The following is a 20,850-nucleotide window of genomic DNA, read 5'->3' on the forward strand; positions in this document are numbered from 1 at the left end:
AGATAAAGATATTGTGTTTTGCTTCCTAAAGTATACAACACTTTATTTTTATGCAACCCTGCCCCCTTACCTCTCCCTCGCTCTGTGCTCTCCTCAGATAGCAAAAGGTTGAAGGGTTATAAAAATAAAATAAAATAAAAGTACAATAATCACAATAATTTCTCCAGAGAAATTAAGTAAATAATGGATAGTCTTTCAACTTTTCTCATTTAGCATGTTTTTCTAATCGCATTATTATGCATTTGGTTTGCTGGACCCTTGCTGTGAAAATGACACTGACATTATCTTATTTTGCATAGTATATGGATTTCCAACATGTTACAAAATAACAAACTGTTGTAATCTTCAAATAGATTATACAGAACCATGAGCTTTCAAATGGTGCAACCTTTCAATCGTGAATGAAAATTGCGCACACACACACACACCTCAAGTTTTAGGAAGAATTACCTCTTCATCAAGAAAATGTATTTACTTTTATATCAAAGAAACAAGCAAGGTAACAAGTTATGAATAAATACATAGACAATGTTTCTGAAAAGGTAACTTTATTATAAAACCCAAAACCCCAATCAATTATTAAACACTGAAACTTCTCTGCCGAGATAACAATAATACAATTAGGTTGTGAGGGGAAAAACTAGGTGAGATTTCACAGATTGTCTTCATCCAAAACCTCTTAAAATAATCAATGCACTATTAACTTGTCATGTCTTATTCACTTACTGTATTGGTGGTAAAAATAAAAACGAAATGGCCCAAATTAGCAAATTTCCCATAGAAGATGAAACAATCAGCATGGCATGCCCATAAACAAATATACACATTTCATCTTAACAGGATTTTTTGTTAATTTTCTTAATATACATTTTTTGAACACCCATCATAAAACGTGTGTAATATTTCAATTAACCAAACACTCTGATGATATTCTTAACCAGTGTTGTAAGGGGTCACGTCAAGCTGTTCAGCCGCCAAAAATGACATTTCATGTGTAATGTCCACTGCATTTGTAACCTAGTCGTATACATATTTTTTAACTTAATGTTGAAGTTACAATAAAGTGCCCTTAATTTGATACTAGTATGTACTGCTTTGACTAATAACTTTGCAATAGATTACAGACCCCTTAACCTAGATTAAACTGCTCTAAAAGTATGAGAGGCAGCTCTGAAATAAAATGCATGATATCATCTTCAACTGAAAGTCCTTTTTCTCCTTTGACTTTTCGGTCTTCAAACAACAATCAGCGTTTCGCACTCCCAGGTGTGCAGCAATAAAACTGGAGCTAAGGCAATCCGCAGGCATAAATGATATCCCATGATGCAGTGTGCCAACAGGACATGAGAACGAAAGCAAGCAGCGGGCTACTCTCAGCAGCACAACAGTCCTACAGCTCTGTGTGACGTGTTCGTGGCTCCATGTGTTCATAGCGCACAGATTGCACTTGTCTTTGGTCCTAAACTCAGAACTAGCCTATAAGCAACAAGGTTTTAATGCCTGATTAATACCTTGGAGGGGGAGGAGTTTAATATTTTCAGGTATAAACCATTTACAAAAACATAAAAAACTAAATCATATGGGAAATATTTAGGTATTCCATTGCTTGTTAAGGAACCTCCCCGACTGATTCTCTCAGAGAGGAATCGCCACTGCAAGCGTTTCACTCTAATAAAGCCAAATCAGACAGGAACGCATCTCCACTCCACAATGTGTGTGTGTGTGTGTGTGTGTGTGTGTGTGTGTGTGTGTGTGTGTGTGTGTATAGAGGACAAGAACGCATCCCCACTCCAGAATGTGTGTGTGTGTGTGTGTGTGTGTGTGTGTGTGTGTGTGTTTGTGTGTGCACGCACTTGTGTGCAGAGGGCAGTAAGGCAGGGTCGGCAGTGTTGGGGTGCAGGAGGATTCACTGCCTGACCTCCACATAGTTTGCAGGGAAGAGCCCGTAGGCCCCTTTGCACACGCCCCTCCACCAGCCCTCGTCAATCATCTCGATGTTGGTGATGATGTCATCCGGGTCAAAAGAGATCTCGTCCTCCCCGGCTGGAACACGAGCAGACATTTTACATTTTACAGTTTTATCAGGTTCTACACCACACATGGATTACTTCCAACCCCTATGTGCACAACTGCATTCTTTTTTTGTGTTCACAATTTAAAGTCTTACAAACAAAGGAATTTCAGTTCAGCACACTCTGCAAACCCAACAATTACAGTCCTGCTTTCATGCATGTGTGGTCAAATTCATTGTGGAACTTAAATTCAAAACTTCCTTCATCCTGATGACTTGCCCATAATGTAGTGAATTTTGTTCAGCAAGAAATGATGGCCAATTAGCCATTGATGACATTTTTGTAATAAATGAAAAGCACAGTTATATTTAGTTTTAATTTTTTCTGTACCAAAAACAGAACAGAGGTAGATACCAAACTAAGACTTTGGTGTACCATTGTATTGGTCCAAGAAGCCCAGTCTGGAGTTCACGCATGCCATAATACTTCCAGTAGTTTTTTAAGTTTATAAGGTATACATAAAAACTTCAAAAGCCTTTAACAGAGAAATGACTCTTTCCTTTTGATTAAGCCATTGGTTCAGAGAAAATATAATTTGAGATAAGATTACTTTCAACACTGGGCTAAAAGACAAAAACAACCCCTCCACCCCGCCCGCTTGTCCAGTTCAAACAAACGATGGCCCAAGGATCGTAAATTTATTATTTGAAAAAATTTAATTCTGGGGAGAACCCTGAAGATATCAGCATGGACGAGCTACCACTGGGTGTGTTGAGCGCGGCGTGTTGAGCGTGGCGTGTTGAGCGCGGTGTGTTGAGCGCGGCGTGTTGAGCGCGGCGTGTTGAGCGCGGCGTGTTGAGCGCGGCGTGTTGAGCGCGGCGTGTTGAGCGCGGCGTGTTGAGCGCGGCGTGTTGAGCGCGGCGTGTTGAGCGCGGTGTGTTGAGCGCGGTGTGTTGAGCGCGGTGTGTTGAGCGCGGTGTGTTGAGCGCGGTGTGTTGAGCGTGGGGTGACTGTACTCACCGGCCTGGTAATCATACAGGGCCACAGCCGTCACACCAAAGTCCTCCGCATCAGCCTTGCCCTCTGGAAACAGACAGGGGAAGAAAGGCATAAGAACAAGCCCAAGGCTAAAACCAATTCAAGACCAAGGCCAATGCAAAGGCTATTAAAGGGATATGGCAGCTTGGTATAAAAAGAGTATTTTTGGCACCTAGCTGAAATGAACTGTTGTGAAGTATAAGCTATGGAGAATAATATACCAATAACATTTTGCATTTTACCATCTTACAAAAGAAGATATGGCAAACAGTTATTTTTTATATTAACCAAGTGATGCATCCTTGGACATAACCGATTCAGAGGGGCATGCGCGTTAAAAATGAATCAAATTGCTAGCTGTATTTCTACGCTGTAGCCAATCTGAAAATAATTTCTCTATTTATAACCAACCTAAAAAAAAAACCTAAAAAACCTAACCAACCTAAAAAAACGAGTTCAGCAAGTTCCTAAAAATGAACAGGAGCGAATTAGGAGCCTAACAACTAGGCTGTTAATGGTCAAAAAACGGACATTGCTAGTATTCACACAATGTAATGAGTGGGTAGGCTGCACACACACAAAAAAAAGACAAACGGAGAAGTGGCTCTACACTGGCAGACAAAAGCAGTGCTGAGCACTCCCATGGCCGACGTGGCGACAGCGTTGCCCTGGCAGCCAGCAGAGTGCCCTGAGGCCCACCTCCTTGGGCCGGGGGCTCCTGATCGGCGTCCTGGTAGAGGGGCTCCTCCTGAGGCTCCTGGAGCTCCTGTGGCTCCTGAGGCTCCTGAGGCACCAGCGCCTCCTCGGGGCCGCGGGCCTCCTGCTGCACCTCCTGCTGAACCTCCTGCTGAACCTCCTGCTGAACCTCCTGGGACCCGTTCTCCAGCGCAGCCTCGTAGGTGGGCTCCTCGTACTGGCCGGCGTCCTGGGGAAAGGAGCACAGCGACCCGGAGTCATCGCGAAATCACCGCCTCCTTCTGCTCGCCCATCTCTCCGTTATTTCACTTAAAGCGCGACTAGCAACAGTATAGTGTACAGAGGACACAAAGCCTTTTAAAGAATTTTACTGAAGATGCAACAATTCTTTGCAACAGCTGTATGACCAGAAACCCTGATCCAAAGTTACAATCTGTTTACAATGAAAGAATTTAGCAGACACTTGCAATGTGGCTGCTAGAAGGTTCTGGAAACTACAACTAGAGCTACAGACTCCTGTCAGATCTGTGACCACAAGACAAATGAAATCCAGCTTTCCTGCCCCCACTGACCAGGCCTCTGGGGAAGCAGGGTCCCCCGATGCCGTAGAGGGGGGATTGGAGCTCACCTCGTACAGGGGGCTGGCGGGCCTGTCCTGCTGTGGGGGCTCTGCAGCCGGTTCAGGGCTTGGCTCAGGTGAGGGGGGCCGGGCTTTAGCCTGCTCCTGTGAGAAGCAGAGTCACACACACGCCCACAGGTAGGACCAGCACAGTCACACACACACCCACAGGAAGGAACAGCAGAGACACACATGCCCACAGGAAGGAACAGCAGAGACACACACACACCCACAGGTAGGACCAGCAGAGTCACACACACGCCCAGAGGAAGGAACAGCAGAGACACACATGCCCACAGGAAGGAACAGCAGAGACACACACACCCCTAGTGAGGCACAGCCTCTCACCAACTCAAATGCACCCCAGCTACCAAACCCTATTGTTCTCTATCATTTCTCTGATTGGCTACAAAAAGAGAAAACCTTTTGGAAGACCTCAGAGGTAAACAGACATGAACCACACCGCCCAGCAACACCGAGGTCACCCCGCCATATCTGGATATCAATATCCATCCACAGCAAAAACAATGCCTGCCTATTCTACTACAGTATAGATACCTTAAACAAGTTCTGATTATGAAATATATTGTAGAATGAATGACGCTTCTGCCTCAACCAGATGTGAAATCAACAGGGTGAATTCAGTCAGTAAGGTTTAAACATAAACTGTAAACTTTAAGGTTTACAGGTACTACACTTGACTATCCAGCATTCATTCAAAACAAACCAGGCACAACTTCCTTGCATGGAACGTTCAAAATATTAGTTTCATAGAGTAAAGTACAGAGTCGTAATATGTCCTTTGTTTTGTTTTTGGTTCACCCCCCCACTCTCCATCCATCTTTCTGCATGCTGAGACCCATGTCCCCCTCATTCCTCCATCCTCCTGCAAGCTGAGGCCCATGTCTCCCTCATTCCTCCATCCTCCTGCAAGCTGAGACCCATGTCCCCCTCATTCCTCCATCCTCCTGCACGCTGAGACCGATGTCCCCCTCATTCCTCCATCCTCCTGCACGCTGAGACCCATGTCCCCCTCATTCCTCCATCCTCCTGCACGCAGAGACCCATGTCTCCCTCATTCCTCCATCCTCCTGCACGCTGAGACCCATGTCCCCCTCATTCCTCCATCCTCCTGCACGCAGAGGCCCATGTCTCCCTCAATCCTCAATCCTCCTGCACGCTGAGACCCATGTCCCCCTCATTCCGCCATCCTCCTGCACGCTGAGGCCCATGTCTCTCTCATTCCTCCATCTTCCTGCACGCTGAGACCCATGTCCCCCTCATTCCTCCATCCTCCTGCACGCTGAGGCCCATGTCTCCCTCAATCCTCAATCCTCCTGCACGCTGAGACCCATGTCCCCCTCATTCCGCCATCCTCCTGCACGCTGAGGCCCATGTCTCTCTCATTCCTCCATCTTCCTGCACGCTGAGACCCATGTCTCCCTCCTTTCCTCCTATAGTCGTGCGTGCCTAGACCGCCCCCATGTCTCCCCCCCGTACCTCAATCTTCCTGCGTGCCGCCTCCTGCTCCTCCTTCTCCTTGGCCTGGCGACGGACGCGCTCCTCCCCGGCCCGCTGGCGGTCTTCCTCCTCCTTCTGCTTGGCGATGTTCTCAAAGCGGGCCTTGATGCTCCCCGTGCTGCTACCAGCTGTGTTCGGGGAGGGCAGAGTGAGCACGGTCACCTGATTCTGACAATGACCGGGAAAGGTCACAACTAACCACAATCAACCACTATTACCCAGGCAACTGTGCCAGAACAAATGTCAACTGCAATGCAAGACCGTTTCCTTCATGGAAAGTTGTAATCTAATCTAGTCCAATCCACAAAAGGTCCGCAGTTGTGAAACAGAAAATCATTCTGTGCCAGTTGAAAAGCAATCATTGGAATCAATCCCACTGCTTTCAGGTCATTTTCAACAATCGTACAACTTACCTGCTTCAACGGGCTTGGTTTTCTGATAGGCTGGGCTCGGCTTCTCAACCTCTTCAAAAGTGCCTGCACTCTGAAAAGCAAATGAAAGAAAAGAGACTGCATTCATAGGAAAAAACATGGCATGGTCCTTTAAAACAGAATTTTCTCCACAGTCATCGTATGTGTCGATAAATGTATCAATTTACAGGTATTCTGTAATGTTAAAAAGAAGTAAATGGAATATTTCAACTAATAGCAGATGCATACGCATGTATTCACAGAGAAGGAGTGGGATAAACAGTGCTGTAGTTTGAGGGTGTTTGTTGCTGGAATTCCCCTCTTGACCGTTAGAAGTCTAAAATTACCCATTGTACCTTTAATTCAATCTTTAAATACTAGGAACTCTCATCTTTATGAAAAACACCAACATATGCATTCATGAAAAAAGGCAGGTTGAATTATAACTGGAACTGAAATATGCAGATTAAAAAGATACCTTGTCCATTCGGTCTTTCTGGATGCCAAATTTCCCGCCAAAACCTTTGGCGTAGTCTATAAGGCACAAGAGTTCACCATTAATTACTATAAAAATAAGTGAACTACAGTCACTGAAAACGAGGTTAAAAAAAAAGATGAAGCAACTCATGCAAAAAATGTATGAGCTGATAGATGGTAACAAAATTAATCTACAGATGAACATTTCCTGAAATCTAATAAAAGGCTAGCGGCACCATTTCGGCTCAAGCGCTGCATTGGCAGCCGTGTTTTCACACAGGCAGTCAGGCAGGATGTGCTGCGGCTCTGCGACTGTGCACGCATGCATGCGGCATTCGTGTACGGTGGCCCAGAAGGAGATGTGTGGCTGAAATGAAGCCGAGGGTGATGATCACATTCAAAGACAGAGACAAGAGAAACAGAGAAACAGAGGGGGCAGGAGAGAAGAAGGTAACATAAACATATAAGATGGAGAATTCCAAATCAGCAGCCCTCTCCAAGCACAGACTGGGACCTAACTCCTCTCCTAGACACGGTGCTAGAATTTTTAGTTTCTTCGTATCTATAACATTCAGCATTTGAATTTGAAGGTGTGCCACTACAACTACCAACTGGCACCAACTACTGGTGACCATGTAGCCACAACATAGTACACTCAGGCAGGTGTGTGGGCTCTTTGCCAGTCTGTGTCGGAGAGGGGTGCGGGTCTGGAGGTTAGCGAAAGGGGACAGTGCCTTGCTGGGACTCGTGCTTGGCCAGTTTCTCCTTGTACTCAAAGCCAAGTGCACATTTGTCCTGCTTCTCCAAGTCTACCCCGTACTTCCCTCCGAAACCCCGCTTATAATCTGAAAGAGTCCATGGGGGACACAGAGGGAGGGGGGGGGGAGAACATCAAAAAAACAAAGACAAACATAAACAAAACACACTGCACAAACACAACAGGGTTAAACCAACAGCATGAGGAAAGCATGCTTTGACCTCCCTTGCACCAGTAAGCTCCCTTCCACCACTAACATGAGTTCACGACTGGCCACGGCGTGTGAATGTGTGAATGTGTGCGGACTGGAGTGAAGGTCCTGCCAGTGCTCACACAGCTTGGTGGTTATCCAAACACACACACACACATTATTAATGAGAAACTATGAAGAGCAGGTATAGAGAAAGAGAAAGTCAAGGTTCCAGGAACTTCACCTTTAAGACTGAATTTTAATTACACTGAACAGGAGACAGCAGGCAGGTGAGGGGGCTCCACAAGTGACAGTTTTTTTACATCCACAACTCGTTTTTGAATTTCATGATGAAAAACGCGTTGCAGCACAAGATGTGATTTTTAGGAGGTCCAAAACCTTTCCATAAGGAAGTCACAAATTTGTGAAAATTTGTATCTAGGTGTCATTTGGTATGTAGAATTCATTTCTGTATTTGGCTCTGAAAAATAACTTTAAAATTACTAAACGTGGGGGTGTCTCGGTGACTTACTAAGCGTAAGTCTTACCCAACCAGCACAATAGACAACTGAGATTACTAAATTGACCCGATTTAGAGATTGCTTAATGAGCCTCCAGTGCTTAATTAGGAAATTACGAGGTTCCAGAACACCAATATACATTGAAATGCATTTTGCACAATACAATACAATTTGCTACATTTCGGCTGTTTGGTCACCAATAGCAATAGCCCACCAGCTGAAAACACAGAAAGAGCAGTGAACATGCCCCACTGGAGAATAATATCTTCACATACATGCCTATGAGAAACGTTATCATTAGAAAAGGCACTTCACGCCATATTATATTCCATTAATGAAGATGATATTCCAGGAAGTGAAAGTAAAAGCACTCTTTCTGCAGATGAGGATTTGGATTTCCATGTATTGGACGCAATTGCAGGACGACATGAATGCGACAAGAATATCACACTTCAAATGTCTTACATTTCGATTGCTTGCTATGTAATTCACCTTATGCACAAGCTGATTTAAACCAGTGTGCTGTGGGTCTAAGCATGTTTTGCACATTCTCTACTGAATATATATAAAGAACATTTAAACAAAGTTTGAGCAAAATTGGAATGGTCACACCCACACCGCTGGTTGATTTTTTCACATACTTATTGCTTACCACCACTTATTAGCAGATCTAGGCTATAGTGATTTACCACAATAAGACCATCGGTGTAGGCCAGGCTCAGACAAGCCCGATTTTCCCTGAGTTAATTGGTAAATAAGGCCCAAGCTTCTCATCCATCGCCAGAAGTCTTGGGAATGTCTTGGGAAATCTTCTGTAGTCTCTGACAGCAGGATAGTGTTGGGCTCATAAACCAGAATAGCAGTGTTCCCAGAGACAGTGGGAACTCGGAGATCCCTGTGGGGAGCCTGAAGGTTTGGCAGACGGACAGAAGCTGGTACCTTTCTGAGACTCGTGGAGCTGGAGTTTCTCCTGGTGATCCCAGCCCATGGCCGACTTATCCTGCCTGTCTGTCTGGACTCCGAACTTCCCTCCAAAGCCCTTCACATAATCTGAAATACAAACAAACACACGTTATGAAACAACACAGTCTGAAATACACACAAACACATTAGGCAAGAACACACTCTGAAACACAAACAAAAGCACATTAGATTAAAAATCAGTCTGAAATACACACAAACACATGCTCAATAAGAATGCAGTCTTAACAAAATGACACTTTTCACAAGGCATGTTTTTCCTCTCTGTGAGCAAATCTGTCATAAGGCAACCGACTCACTGATAAGGCACCCCAACACAATGAGCTTATGTGCAGAAGACCATGTGACCAAGCCTGAGATAAACTATCCCCACTGCCTCATGGATAATGCAAGAATAATGTTGGACATCCAAAAAAAAGGATCCAAGTACATAAAAACTGAGGTCATGCAATAACTAATCCACTGTGAGCCTTAAGTCATCCTGGAATATCTTGGAATGTTTAGGGAATGTTCCTCCCCTAAGAAAACCTGTCTGGGCAGGGCAGAGGGGAGCATATTGAATTGTCTAATGAGCCTCCAGTGCGTAATTAGCTAATTATGAGGTTCCGGAACATCAATATACGTTGACTATGTTGAAATGAGCAACAATAAAACCATGCATACATTTTGAAAAATTTGGGCCGTTTGGTCAGCAATAGCAGTAGCCCACCAGCTGAAAACACAGAAAGAGCAGTGAACACGCTCCACTGGAGCGTAATATCTTAACAAATCTGAGCAAATCTGTCATAAGGCAACAGACTCACTGATAAGGCATCCCAACACAATGAGTTTATGTGCAGAAGACCATGTGACGAAGCCTGAGAGAAATTATCCCCACTGCCTCATGGGTAATGCAAGAACAATGTTCTAAACGCATCCAACAATGTTAGCTTTCACTACATCAAAAAAGTATCCAAGTACATAAAAACTGAGGTCATGCAATAAAATGGACTACCCCACTGTGAGCCTTAAAACACCTTCCAAGTCATCCTTAAATAACTTGTTTAGGGAATGTTCCTCCCCTAAAAAAAACCTGTCCAGGCAGGGCAGAGGGGAGTAACCTAACTGTAACCTAATACTGCAACACACATTCAGGTAGCCCTACTTTTTCCAAACGGCCTGTAACACAATGAAAGGATACGGACTGTACGGCAGACCTTAGAAGGTGCCACTTCCTCAGAGCAAAAGGCCAGGGAAATGGGCAACGTACCTTTCTGAGATTCGTGCTTTTCCGTTTTCCCCTGGTACTCGAAGCCCACAGCGCTCTTGTCCACCTTGTCCGTTTCCACACCGAATTTCCCCCCGAAGCCTTTGGTGTAATCTGCCCAGGCCAGAGCACAAGTGGGAAAACTCAGCAGGCAACGCTACAGCACAGGTCATCCACAGAAATAAGGATGGGCAGTTTAAATTAATATCCAGTTCAACCGGCTCAATTCAGAATTACATGACATGGTTAAAGGTACAATAGGTAGTTTCGGACTTCTCACGGTCAAGAGAGGAATCGCAGCAACACACACGGTCAAACCACAACACTGTTTATCCCACCTCTTCTCTGTGAATGCGTTGATGTTGAAACGCCACTGGCTGTGGCAATCAGAACCAATTTTCAACCAATGAGCTTGAATTATTGTACAGCTATACGATGTGCTGGCCCATCAACTGCATATATTGAAACCCAAATTTAAGGACTATAAACACAGGCAGAGGGTGAGTCAACATGTCAGTGAGCCTTTTTCAATGATAGGAAGGGATTTACAAGGGTCTTGTAAGAATGTTAACACAAAAATCTTACCTATTGAACCTTTAAGACATCAATATTTTTTCCCACGCAACTAACGAGTGACGTTTGTGCGCCACAGTCCACAGTAATGCTAAAGATATATGGAAAAAAAGCTGCCAATTATAATTATAATGGTCAATAAATGTATGCAAGTCCACAGTGTTAAGCAACCTTGGCAAAGCCCCTACTTTGGCTGCAAACAGGGAGTACACTGAAATAGTGGATTAGCGGATATCCCTCATAACCACATTCTGTAGACACCATCAATGGTGTCGAAAGAACAGAGGGATTTTGCCTAATTTCCACAGCACAATCGTTAAAACAAGGCACCGCCTAACAGAACGCGCTAACATGAAGTCACAGCAACTACGGCCATGAAAAGCACAGTCAGGCAGCAATAATCAAACACAGATAAAAACAAACAAGTGGTCATGGAAGCCTGGAACTGAAAGAATGCTGTTGGTTGCGGGGGAGCGAGGGTGACAGACAAACCTTTCTGGGACTCGTGTTTTTCGGTTTTGCCCTGGTAATCGAAGCCTACTGCGCTCTGGTCAACGCGGTCGGCTTGGACCCCGTACCGGCCCCCAAACCCCGTAGCATAATCTACGTGATTTAAGAGTGACAGCAAGTCAAGCAGGCGTGGCTACAGCAACGACAAAGCCCGCAGTGTAGCTCTGCAGCCGGCAATGGGACACATCACACAGCACACGGAGGGCGTCAGTTTCACTCGCAGCAAAGGAAGATGACAAAAAAAAACATTGAGGGAGAACACAAAAGGCATGGTGTAGCATTGCACTGTGAGGGTAAGAGCAGTTTGCAAACTCACTAATAACAGGTGCAGATTCAACATAACCTCCAGGATGCAGAGAAAGCACTATAAACAAGCACTGCTACCAAGAGGCCTGTCTGCACAAAATAGCCTGGTATAGACGCATGATTAACAATCGGCAAAACATCTACAGCAAGCCTTCAAATTGGGGAGATTGGGGGAGGAAATCAAGAGGCTTAGCATTGAAAGTGCATTTATAACAAAAATAGTAACTAAGCAACTTAAAGAAGGCGTGGCAAGCATCTGTGGTAGGAGCCAATCAGCCGGACGGTGAGCTTGTCAGCAGTAATTCCCTGATGATCCGCTAACATCTAAATGCAAGCCTGTTTGTCGACCTATCGCCCACCAAGTTAAGCTCCATTTCAGTTGGAAAAGAGTTTTGTTCAGTTCTGAACAGATGATGGCGAAACACTCTACCAGTCAACGTCCGCTTCAGCGGAACAGAGTACGGCACCTTTTTGTGAAGCATGTTTCTCAGTCTTTCCAGCGTACTCGAATCCAACCGCCGACTGTAAGGGGGCGGAAGAGAGTTCAGTTGCAATAAAACCGTCAAAGGGAGGAAAACCAAACGTACAGCAGCCTGACAGCGCGGAGCAAAGGGCTAAAAACGGCTCAGAAAAACCAAACTCTGGAAAATGAGGATTAGTCTAGCAAGGGAGGTTTACATGACCACAGAGGTCTTTGCCAACAAAGCATATATCTGAAATATTAAAGCATAAAAGACCTGCTGTACATTATGTTACATTACATTAATGGCATTTGGCAGATGCTCTTATCCAGAGCTGTACTTGCTGCCTGGTTTTGGTGGTATAAATATTGTAGTTGCTTTTATGGTTTACCATTTCACCAAGCAAGGTCCAACACAACAAGTTCCATGTTCAGTAAAAATTCCACCAAGGTTCCATCAAGGTGAGCGTGACTGTACCTGGTCCACTCGGTCGGCCTGAACTCCAAACTTGCCCCCGAAGCCTTTAGACGTGTCCGTCTGGGAGCAGTGCTTGGACAGTTTGCTCTGATACTCATGGCCTACGGCAGACTGGGGAGGTAAAAACATTGTATCTAAAAATAAGAGGCTAAAAATGACATGTACAATGTCTCCAAACTCAAATTATGAAGATGCATCACAAACAAAATGTAAAACATGCAAATAAGACAAATATGAATTTGGCACCTACAGTCTGTATGATCTCCTGAAAAATGGGGTTTTATTTATTTTGGCAGCTGTGGCCTGTGAAATGTAGGCCTACCCAGGGCATGCAGAACAAAAAAAACCTTAATGTCAAGCTCTGGGCCCCTTTTCACAAAGCAGGATTACTAACTGCACTGAGTAACTCTTAACTTCTTAACTAAGGGGAACAGATAGCCCTGAGCCTTGTATTCCTTTTAAAGAATCTTCAGTTAAATTAAGAGAAAATAAACATATTGTGATATACTTTATATCATTACCGTCCAAAAATATATTGCGATATAAGCTTTAGGCCATATCACTTAGCCATGTAGCAATCCTTTAACATGGCTGATCTGGTGACCTGGACTATAATAGAAACTGCAGCTCTTTAAAATGGCTGACCTGGCAGCCTGGACTATAATATGAACTGCAGCTCTTTAATATAGCTGACCTGGCGGCCTGGACTATCATATAAACTGCAGCTCGTTAACATGGCTGACCTGGCAGCCTGGACTATAATATGAACTGCAGCTCTTTAACATAGCTGACCTGGCGGCCTGGACTATCATATAAACTGCAGCTCGTTAACATGGCTGACCTGGCAGCCTGGACTATAATATGAACTGCAGCTCTTTAACATGGCTGACCTGGCGGCCTGGACTATCATATAAACTGCAGCTCGTTAACATGGCTGACCTGGCAGCCTGGACTATAATATGAACTGCAGCTTTTTCTCATTAGTTGTCTTCTGCAGCATCATCACGTTCACCCCCCCGCCCCCATCTTATGATTCGTCAGCATTTCCAATGTGCCCTGTGAACAGTAGAGTGCCTCTGGGGTTTGTGTGTGAATGCTGTGCCTTAAAGGCCTGCACGCTAAGAGGTTTGTGTGTTAAAGGTGTGTTTCAGTACCTTGTCCATGCGGTCCTGCTGCACCCCAAACTTGCCCCCGTACCCATGGGAGGCCTTAGGCATGGTCTCCAGCTCCTGCTGCTTCAGAGAGCTGTGCTCTGACGACACATTCTGCCGCAGGGCATGGATGCTGCAGGGAGAGGGCACATTAATGCACGTCTCACACACAGTACCCTCTGCACTGGGGCCACATTAACCCCCATCTGACACACAGTACCCTCTGCACAAGGGCCACATTAACCCCCATCTGACACACAGTACCCTCTGCACAGGGGCCACATTAACCCCCATCTGACACACAGTACCCTCTGCACAGGGGCCACATTAACCCCCATCTGACACACAGTACCCTCTGCACAAGGGCCACATTAACCCCCATCTGACACACAGTACCCTCTGCACTGGGGCCACATTAACCCCCATCTGACACACAGTACCCTCTGCACTGGGGCCAGGGAGAGGGCACATAAACCCCCATCTGACATACTACATACAAAACACAAGGAAACATTCCCACCAACGGTCAGCAGTTTCCCCAATATAACCATTTCAGACTGGCCAAGACAACACATCTGCATTACTACAGCAACAGTAGAGCGGAGAGTACAGCCAGGTATTCCACCCTTACGGCCCTTCCTAACCACAGACGGTTCCCATAAGTAACAGGACTTACAATTCATAAGCTACAGTACTATACATCTCACCACTGTCAAAGCACTTTGAACCTTTTCAGAAGATGTGTTCAAATATAATGCTTTGGTTTCAAAATTTGCGAGAGAGAATATCAGTAACACAGAACGGAGCATCTGGCAGGACTATAGGGCGTGCACTGAGGGTGCCGGTACCAAAGGTGGGTTTTAGATCAGGTCCATTCTACAGCTTCTGATCTGGCCAGTCTGGTTCTGGTCAGGGAGGCCCCTGAGGTTGAATGCCAGCCTTATAGTACGTTACAGAACATCACTCAAAATGGCAGGCCTCGTATGCGAGCGCTCACTTGATGTGTTCCTGATGTCCTGACCCGGCCACTGTCTTGGCACCCCAGCGCTGTTCCTTCTCCGTCACGTCATTCTGCGGAGAGAGGAAAGAGAAAACTTCAGGAGGAAGACACCACAGATGAAGCCCGCTGGACCGTCCAACCAGCATCACAATGTCCTGAGTTTTGGTCAGGCATTTTTGGCCACTGATCACACCTACACAACATAACATAACGTCCATTCATTCACTCAGACCAGCAATGCTTGCCTTTTCCTACCACAAAAGTGTACCTACTATTTAGCTTTTAGGCACACTAAGCAGCATCTATCAAGCCTGGTCTTGAAACCCCTCAGTGCTTCTGCTTCCACTACAAGCCCTGGCAAGTTATTCCACAGTGACCACTGTCTGTGTGGAAAAAATACTTCTTAATGTCTGTGCGGAAATTATCCTTTGGCAATTTCCATTTACGAAACACAATCTGATTGGTTCAGTGCAGTGATACAATAACTATATACCACTGCTATGAGTTCTAATGCTTGTTTACAGTGCTGTTTAAAGTATCACTCTGCGGCGAAGCAGCCATTTAAGTCAAAATGAAAAACCGCTGGATGCTAGCCGATGCACGTTAATCTCCTTGCAACAGGAGCCGCACTTACATGCAATACTTTATTCCGATTGAAGATACCAAATAAACTGTTTCCATGCATGCTAAATAAATTGGGTCCGATTAAGGTGTGCGTTTAGTAATAGAATCACTAACACTGATTCTATTAGGACACCTGATTACCATGGCCTTCGGTCCCAGCAAGCACCCACAAATGAACAACTTCAAAAAGCAGTGAATTCACCCAATATAGGCTCCATATCCAGCCATAGAAGAGATGTAATGTAAACATAAGTCACAGATGCAATGTCCCAGAGAGAAGGTACACAGCTCCCTTCCAAATGTGCAGTTAGCAGGACAGCAAAGATCACCATTTCACCTGGATATTACATTTCATTAGTAAAGTTCCTCACCTCAAAGTCTGGATCCGTTTCCCAATCATCTCCACCATCGTCAACGTCGACAGAGACGGACTGCCCGGCTGCTGCTCGCCACATCTGAAGGATCCGTGTTAAAACGGACATTAATTCAGACACTACACAAAACCCACGGCTATTCCTTTATACATGCGTAGGCTACTGTGTCACAGAAAACATGGGTCTAATTAGTTAGGTCTATTCTTCCCAGTAAAAAAATACTAACAGGGAAATGTAAATCAATGGGTACGATAAAATAGGCTAGGTTATGTCCAATTCGGGACCACTATTATACTCTGAGATCAACAATCAACACGTTCATAATTATAAACCAAGTTATGTTTTATTGAAGACAACCATTTGCGTAAGATTATTTTATATTTGGCCTATACATTGCATAGCTATTATGACAGTGTTATGTAGGTTCTATGGGCAGAGTAGGCTACGTGAAAACATAATATAATATCGGCTAGTGACATAAACTTATCTTTTTTCAGACAAAATGCCTTTCGGCCCTGCATAAGCAGGGATGGCTGCTTCGGACATACTGGCTGCCGACTGAAACACGGGCGAATGGCGTCTCCTGACTCAGCGAGATGAATAAAGGCAGCATCTGTCTCCAATGACCGGCCTGTTATAGATTCTACGTGGCCATGAGGAAGGGAAACTTTTTTTCTGTCCACTGCTTCCTCTGCCGTACCTTAACGACGTTCTGTTTACGAAAGGTCGGTGGTAGGGGATTTGAACACCTTCCGCGAAATAGTTGCCAAACACCACACCCTGTTACATTACAACTCCACTTTCCGTCCCACAGAGAAAGCAGATTAGTGCGCTACAACAGAGCGGAACAAGACGTTACAAATAAACCAGCGCAACCCTGGATCCAAAAGAAACATGTTCTTAAGTTTGTGTTGTATCGCTTGTCTCAACTATAGGAGCATACTTTTGCTTCAAGACAAGAACAAAAAGCACAGGTCATGACACCAACTTAAAAAACACATAGCAACCGCTAAGTCTAGCTAGCAAGCAAAATAAAAAAAGCACAGTTTCATATAAAATTAAATTAATTTTAACACGTAGCTATTATAGATACCTTTGAAGGACTATTTCATGTCACTTAAGAAAATGGTATCTCTTATGAAAGTGTTAAAACTAGGCCATCAGAGATCAGCCTGAATCAGACACAGATAAAATCTGATTTGAAATGTGGCGAGCGTGTCATGCAGCTATAGATTCCACATCATAAGCAAAGTAATAGCCAACTCTACACTAATAAAATAATTGCATCAAAGTGTTTCTTAATCATCCAAACGTTTAATATTATCGAATGCTTGGTTTCCCAATAGCTTGCTAGCTACAACCTCACACGTCCAGCAGACAATTATGATAAGACATCTCACACGGTCAGGCCACCTTTCACAGCCAGATACAGTAGGGCAATTTATAATAATAATAATAATACATTATTATTATTATTCTTTTATTTTAAATACACACACACGAAACGAATAAAGACGTTCGTCGACACATTTCCTGCTCCACATTCCAACCCTCTCTCGTGTATTCCCTTTCAGGGTTTACTAGTCATGTTCAACGGTATACTCCACCGTAGTTTCTTATGTGCACCGGTCATCAAATACACTTACTTTATCTGCAGATTCTGACCCGGTGAAGTTCAGTTAAAATAAATGACAATAAAATAGTGTCGAAGTTAGCCCGGCACCCTCTGTCCGATGGAAAACGCTGCAGCTTTTATTCCTTACAACTCCTCTTCCGGCTCTCCCAACATTCCAACTTCCTGCTACAAACTCAACAGCACCACCAGGAGAAGCGATGGTGGCCCACAGGAGAACCATGTACCCCTCCGCCCGGCCGCGAACAAATCTCATTGCGCAATATACAAACGAAGGATCATTCCACGAAATGTGTACCTTTCGTGTCCCCAAGTGACAATCAGTAATAAACGACTGTAACAGCTCGCCATTTTATGGCGTTATCATTGTGTCTTTTTCCACAATATATAACAAATTTAAAGCAAATAGATATTATTTTACTGAATTGAAATCACTTTTATGCGGAAGAAGGTAAGGAAGATGGCCTGTCCCACTTCGATCGTTCAAATTCAGTAGGATTTTTAATTGGTAAAATAAAAACTATGTGTTCAAATGTTAAAAGTAAATGTTTAATTCTAAAATGATATTTTATGAAATGCTTATATTAATTGTTGAAAAAGTCAGTTTAACCCCTTAAGTATCACCCCTTTTCTTCACACATGCTTGAAAATGATATACCTAATATAAAATGGTTACTATTCTTGAACCCTTTTGCTAAGGGCATAATCCTGTTCTCTTCTGAAAGATAACCATTTGGAGTTTTAAAGTGGAAGCTTTTTTTCATTCTGAAAATATTTTTTTGGTTGTGATTGGATACAGATTATTGTAGCTGTGGCGGGTGTGCTTAGAAACACAATGGAGCAAGTCACAAAGGACCCATGGAAACTAAATTATATTATGGGTCTAATGAGGTGTAAAATACAGCATTTTGCTTACTAAACTATACAACACTTTTTATCCTGAATAGTGAATTTCCACTTCCCCCCAGGTTGTCACGCTCCCCCTACCTGTCTGTGTCAACCTCCCTCAAGAAGATCGTAAAAAAGCAACAGGTCAAGAAGATCATAAAAAAGAAGTACAATAATCACAATATTACCATCTTGTATACGAATACGGTCTTGCTGTTACAATACAAAAGCAATGGAACAGCAAGACCAATTCCTTTGTTTTTGGAATACACTGAACACATTTGGGGTTGCGATAAAAAGAAGAACAAGACACAAGAGTTTAGAATTTCATCTTTTATTTCCTGGTATCACACCACCAAATTTGTAGGTGAGCAAAAGTATTGGAGCAGAGAGTATTTAAGTAAATTAAATGAAAAAACACATATGTGGTCACATATCCCTTGCTTGAAATAATGGCATCAAACCTGCGATCACCAAACTGTTGCATTCCTCTTTTGTGAAGCTTTTCCAGGCTTTTACTGCAGCCTCTTTCAGTTGTTTGTTTTGGGGGAGTTTTTCAATATCCTCTATCCTCAGGAGATGAATTGCATGCTCAATTGGGTTAAGGTATGGCGATTGACTTGGCAAGTCTAAAACCTACCTAATGAAGTCTTTCATTAGGGTCGACATTCATACTGGAACAATTGCTTCCCATGCCCTCTGGATGTATTTAATATAATGCAATTATATTAACCCCTTTAGTCTCACCAGTCCAATGTTTTAACAGTGCAATTTTCAATCACTATGCTAACAGGACATACTTTTTGAAAGCATTAAAAGTCACAGTTCTATCTGTATAACCTATTTTAAAATGCCATTGCTTTAGCGACAACAGTCCCTTATCTTCTCTGCATTTTGGAAATCCATATATTATACAAAATAGGGTAATGTCAGTGTCCTTTTCACTCTGTTTACTTACAATTTATCTGGAGTTATTATCAGTATTGTCCGTTTCGCTGCTGCATACTTCCACAAAAGTACTTGTACATAAAGCATGAATGCTATTACCTATGTTTTAGATCATGAGCAGATCCCTTCTTTCTCCTTACTTTGGCCTTTCCATCACTTTGGTAGAGGTTAATCTTGGTCTCAGTCCATAAAACCTTGTTTTAGAACTTTTTTCATCTCTGTACTTCTTTGCCAATTGTAATCTTGCCTTCTGATTATTGCTACTGATGAGTGGTTTGCATCTATATTGCTGCTCTCTAAGGTTTCTTCATACAGTTAATTGTAATACCGCCCTATGGAGATTGTTTGTGATGTCATTGACTGATGTTCTTCTGCTGTTGTTTTTCTTGGTCGACCTGTTCAATGAATGTTGCTCAGTATGACAGCGGTTTCTTTCTTTTTCAGGACATTCTCAGTTGTTGTACAAGCTATCCCCAAATGCTAGTGCAATAGCTTTGATTGATTTCCCCTCTTTTCTAAGCTTCAAAATGGCTTGCTTTTCTCCTAAAGACAGCTGTCTGGTTTTCATGTTGGTTTATCATTTCTAACACAAATGCAGTCTTCACAGGCAAAGCCCAAGGCAAAAACCAAGAGTACACATTCAGAACAATTTATTGTTTAACCAATCTATCTAACAGAACACATCTGTGCAACAAGAAACGCCTGTCAGTCACATGTTTCAATACTTTTTCTCAACTAAAAATCGAGTGGTCTGATACAAAAGGTGATATGTTCTAAGTTGTTTAACAAATCTACTGATATTCATAAGAAAAAATCTAAATATCACAAAAGCAATAAAACATATACTGGGAAATGAAAAAAGGTCTTTCATAATACTCGTGAAAAATGCAAAGCTCCAAACCTGAAAAACTACAAAATTTGATTTGTGATCCGGCACAGAGTCACTTGATATCTGGGGACCTACTAAGTTGGGAATGATGGAAGTGGGAAGGATCTTATTTCTCCATAAATATTCCCAAAGGCCATAATGTTTAACTTATTTCTATAGCTTTTTGTGATGGTGAAGATTTCACCACTTGTACCACTTGTAGCAGAACTAGTTTTCAGATACATACCTGCAGTCAATAAAAAGAAAACAGCTGACCCCGACGTGATTTGAACACGCAACCTTCTGATCTGGAGTCAGACGCGCTACCGTTGCGCCACGAGGTCGAACATGCCGCAGTGTCTCCGTGGCTTGGACCAGGTTACTGTATTATAACGCTCAAGAAACTGCAATGGCAAATATCACAGATTATTAATGCTAATGCTACGAGCCATTATGGATCAGACTCCTAATCCCGTAATTATCATCCGCACACGAAGCCCGGATAGCTCAGTCGGTAGAGCATCAGACTTTTAATCTGAGGGTCCAGGGTTCAAGTCCCTGTTCGGGCG

At 43.5% G+C, this 20,850-nt stretch overlaps 1 protein-coding gene and 2 non-coding genes across 5 annotated transcripts; 1 reads left to right on the forward strand and 2 right to left on the reverse strand.

Moving 5' to 3' along the window:
- Positions 1-531: 531 nt before the first annotated feature.
- LOC133111425 (src substrate cortactin-like) lies at positions 532-17,751 on the reverse strand. Of its 3 annotated transcripts, XM_061221772.1 has the most exons (17): positions 17,591-17,750; positions 15,942-16,025; positions 14,944-15,017; positions 13,950-14,079; positions 12,796-12,906; positions 12,325-12,379; positions 11,534-11,644; positions 10,472-10,582; positions 9,181-9,291; positions 7,508-7,618; positions 6,775-6,830; positions 6,300-6,369; positions 5,866-6,014; positions 4,375-4,470; positions 3,750-3,975; positions 3,033-3,095; positions 532-2,043 (listed from the first exon to the last, which is right to left on the reverse strand). In XM_061221772.1, the coding sequence occupies exons 2-17, from the start codon at positions 16,023-16,025 to the stop codon at positions 1,907-1,909; spliced, it is 1,695 nt and encodes a 564-aa protein (XP_061077756.1). In that variant the 5' UTR covers positions 17,591-17,750; the 3' UTR covers positions 532-1,906. The 3 variants fall into 3 exon arrangements, with proteins under 3 accessions (XP_061077756.1, XP_061077758.1, XP_061077757.1); XM_061221774.1 differs by lacking the exon at positions 11,534-11,644 and having other exon boundaries at positions 17,591-17,751; XM_061221773.1 differs by lacking the exon at positions 7,508-7,618.
- A 2,802-nt stretch (positions 17,752-20,553) lies between these two features.
- trnaw-cca (transfer RNA tryptophan (anticodon CCA)) lies at positions 20,554-20,625 on the reverse strand. The gene has a single exon. It is a non-coding gene; the product is annotated as a tRNA-Trp (tRNA).
- A 152-nt stretch (positions 20,626-20,777) lies between these two features.
- trnak-uuu (transfer RNA lysine (anticodon UUU)) lies at positions 20,778-20,850 on the forward strand. Its single transcript has one exon. It is a non-coding gene; the product is annotated as a tRNA-Lys (tRNA).

Source organism: Conger conger, chromosome 15, assembly GCF_963514075.1.
Source record: "Conger conger chromosome 15, fConCon1.1, whole genome shotgun sequence".
NCBI lineage: Eukaryota > Metazoa > Chordata > Actinopteri > Anguilliformes > Congridae > Conger > Conger conger.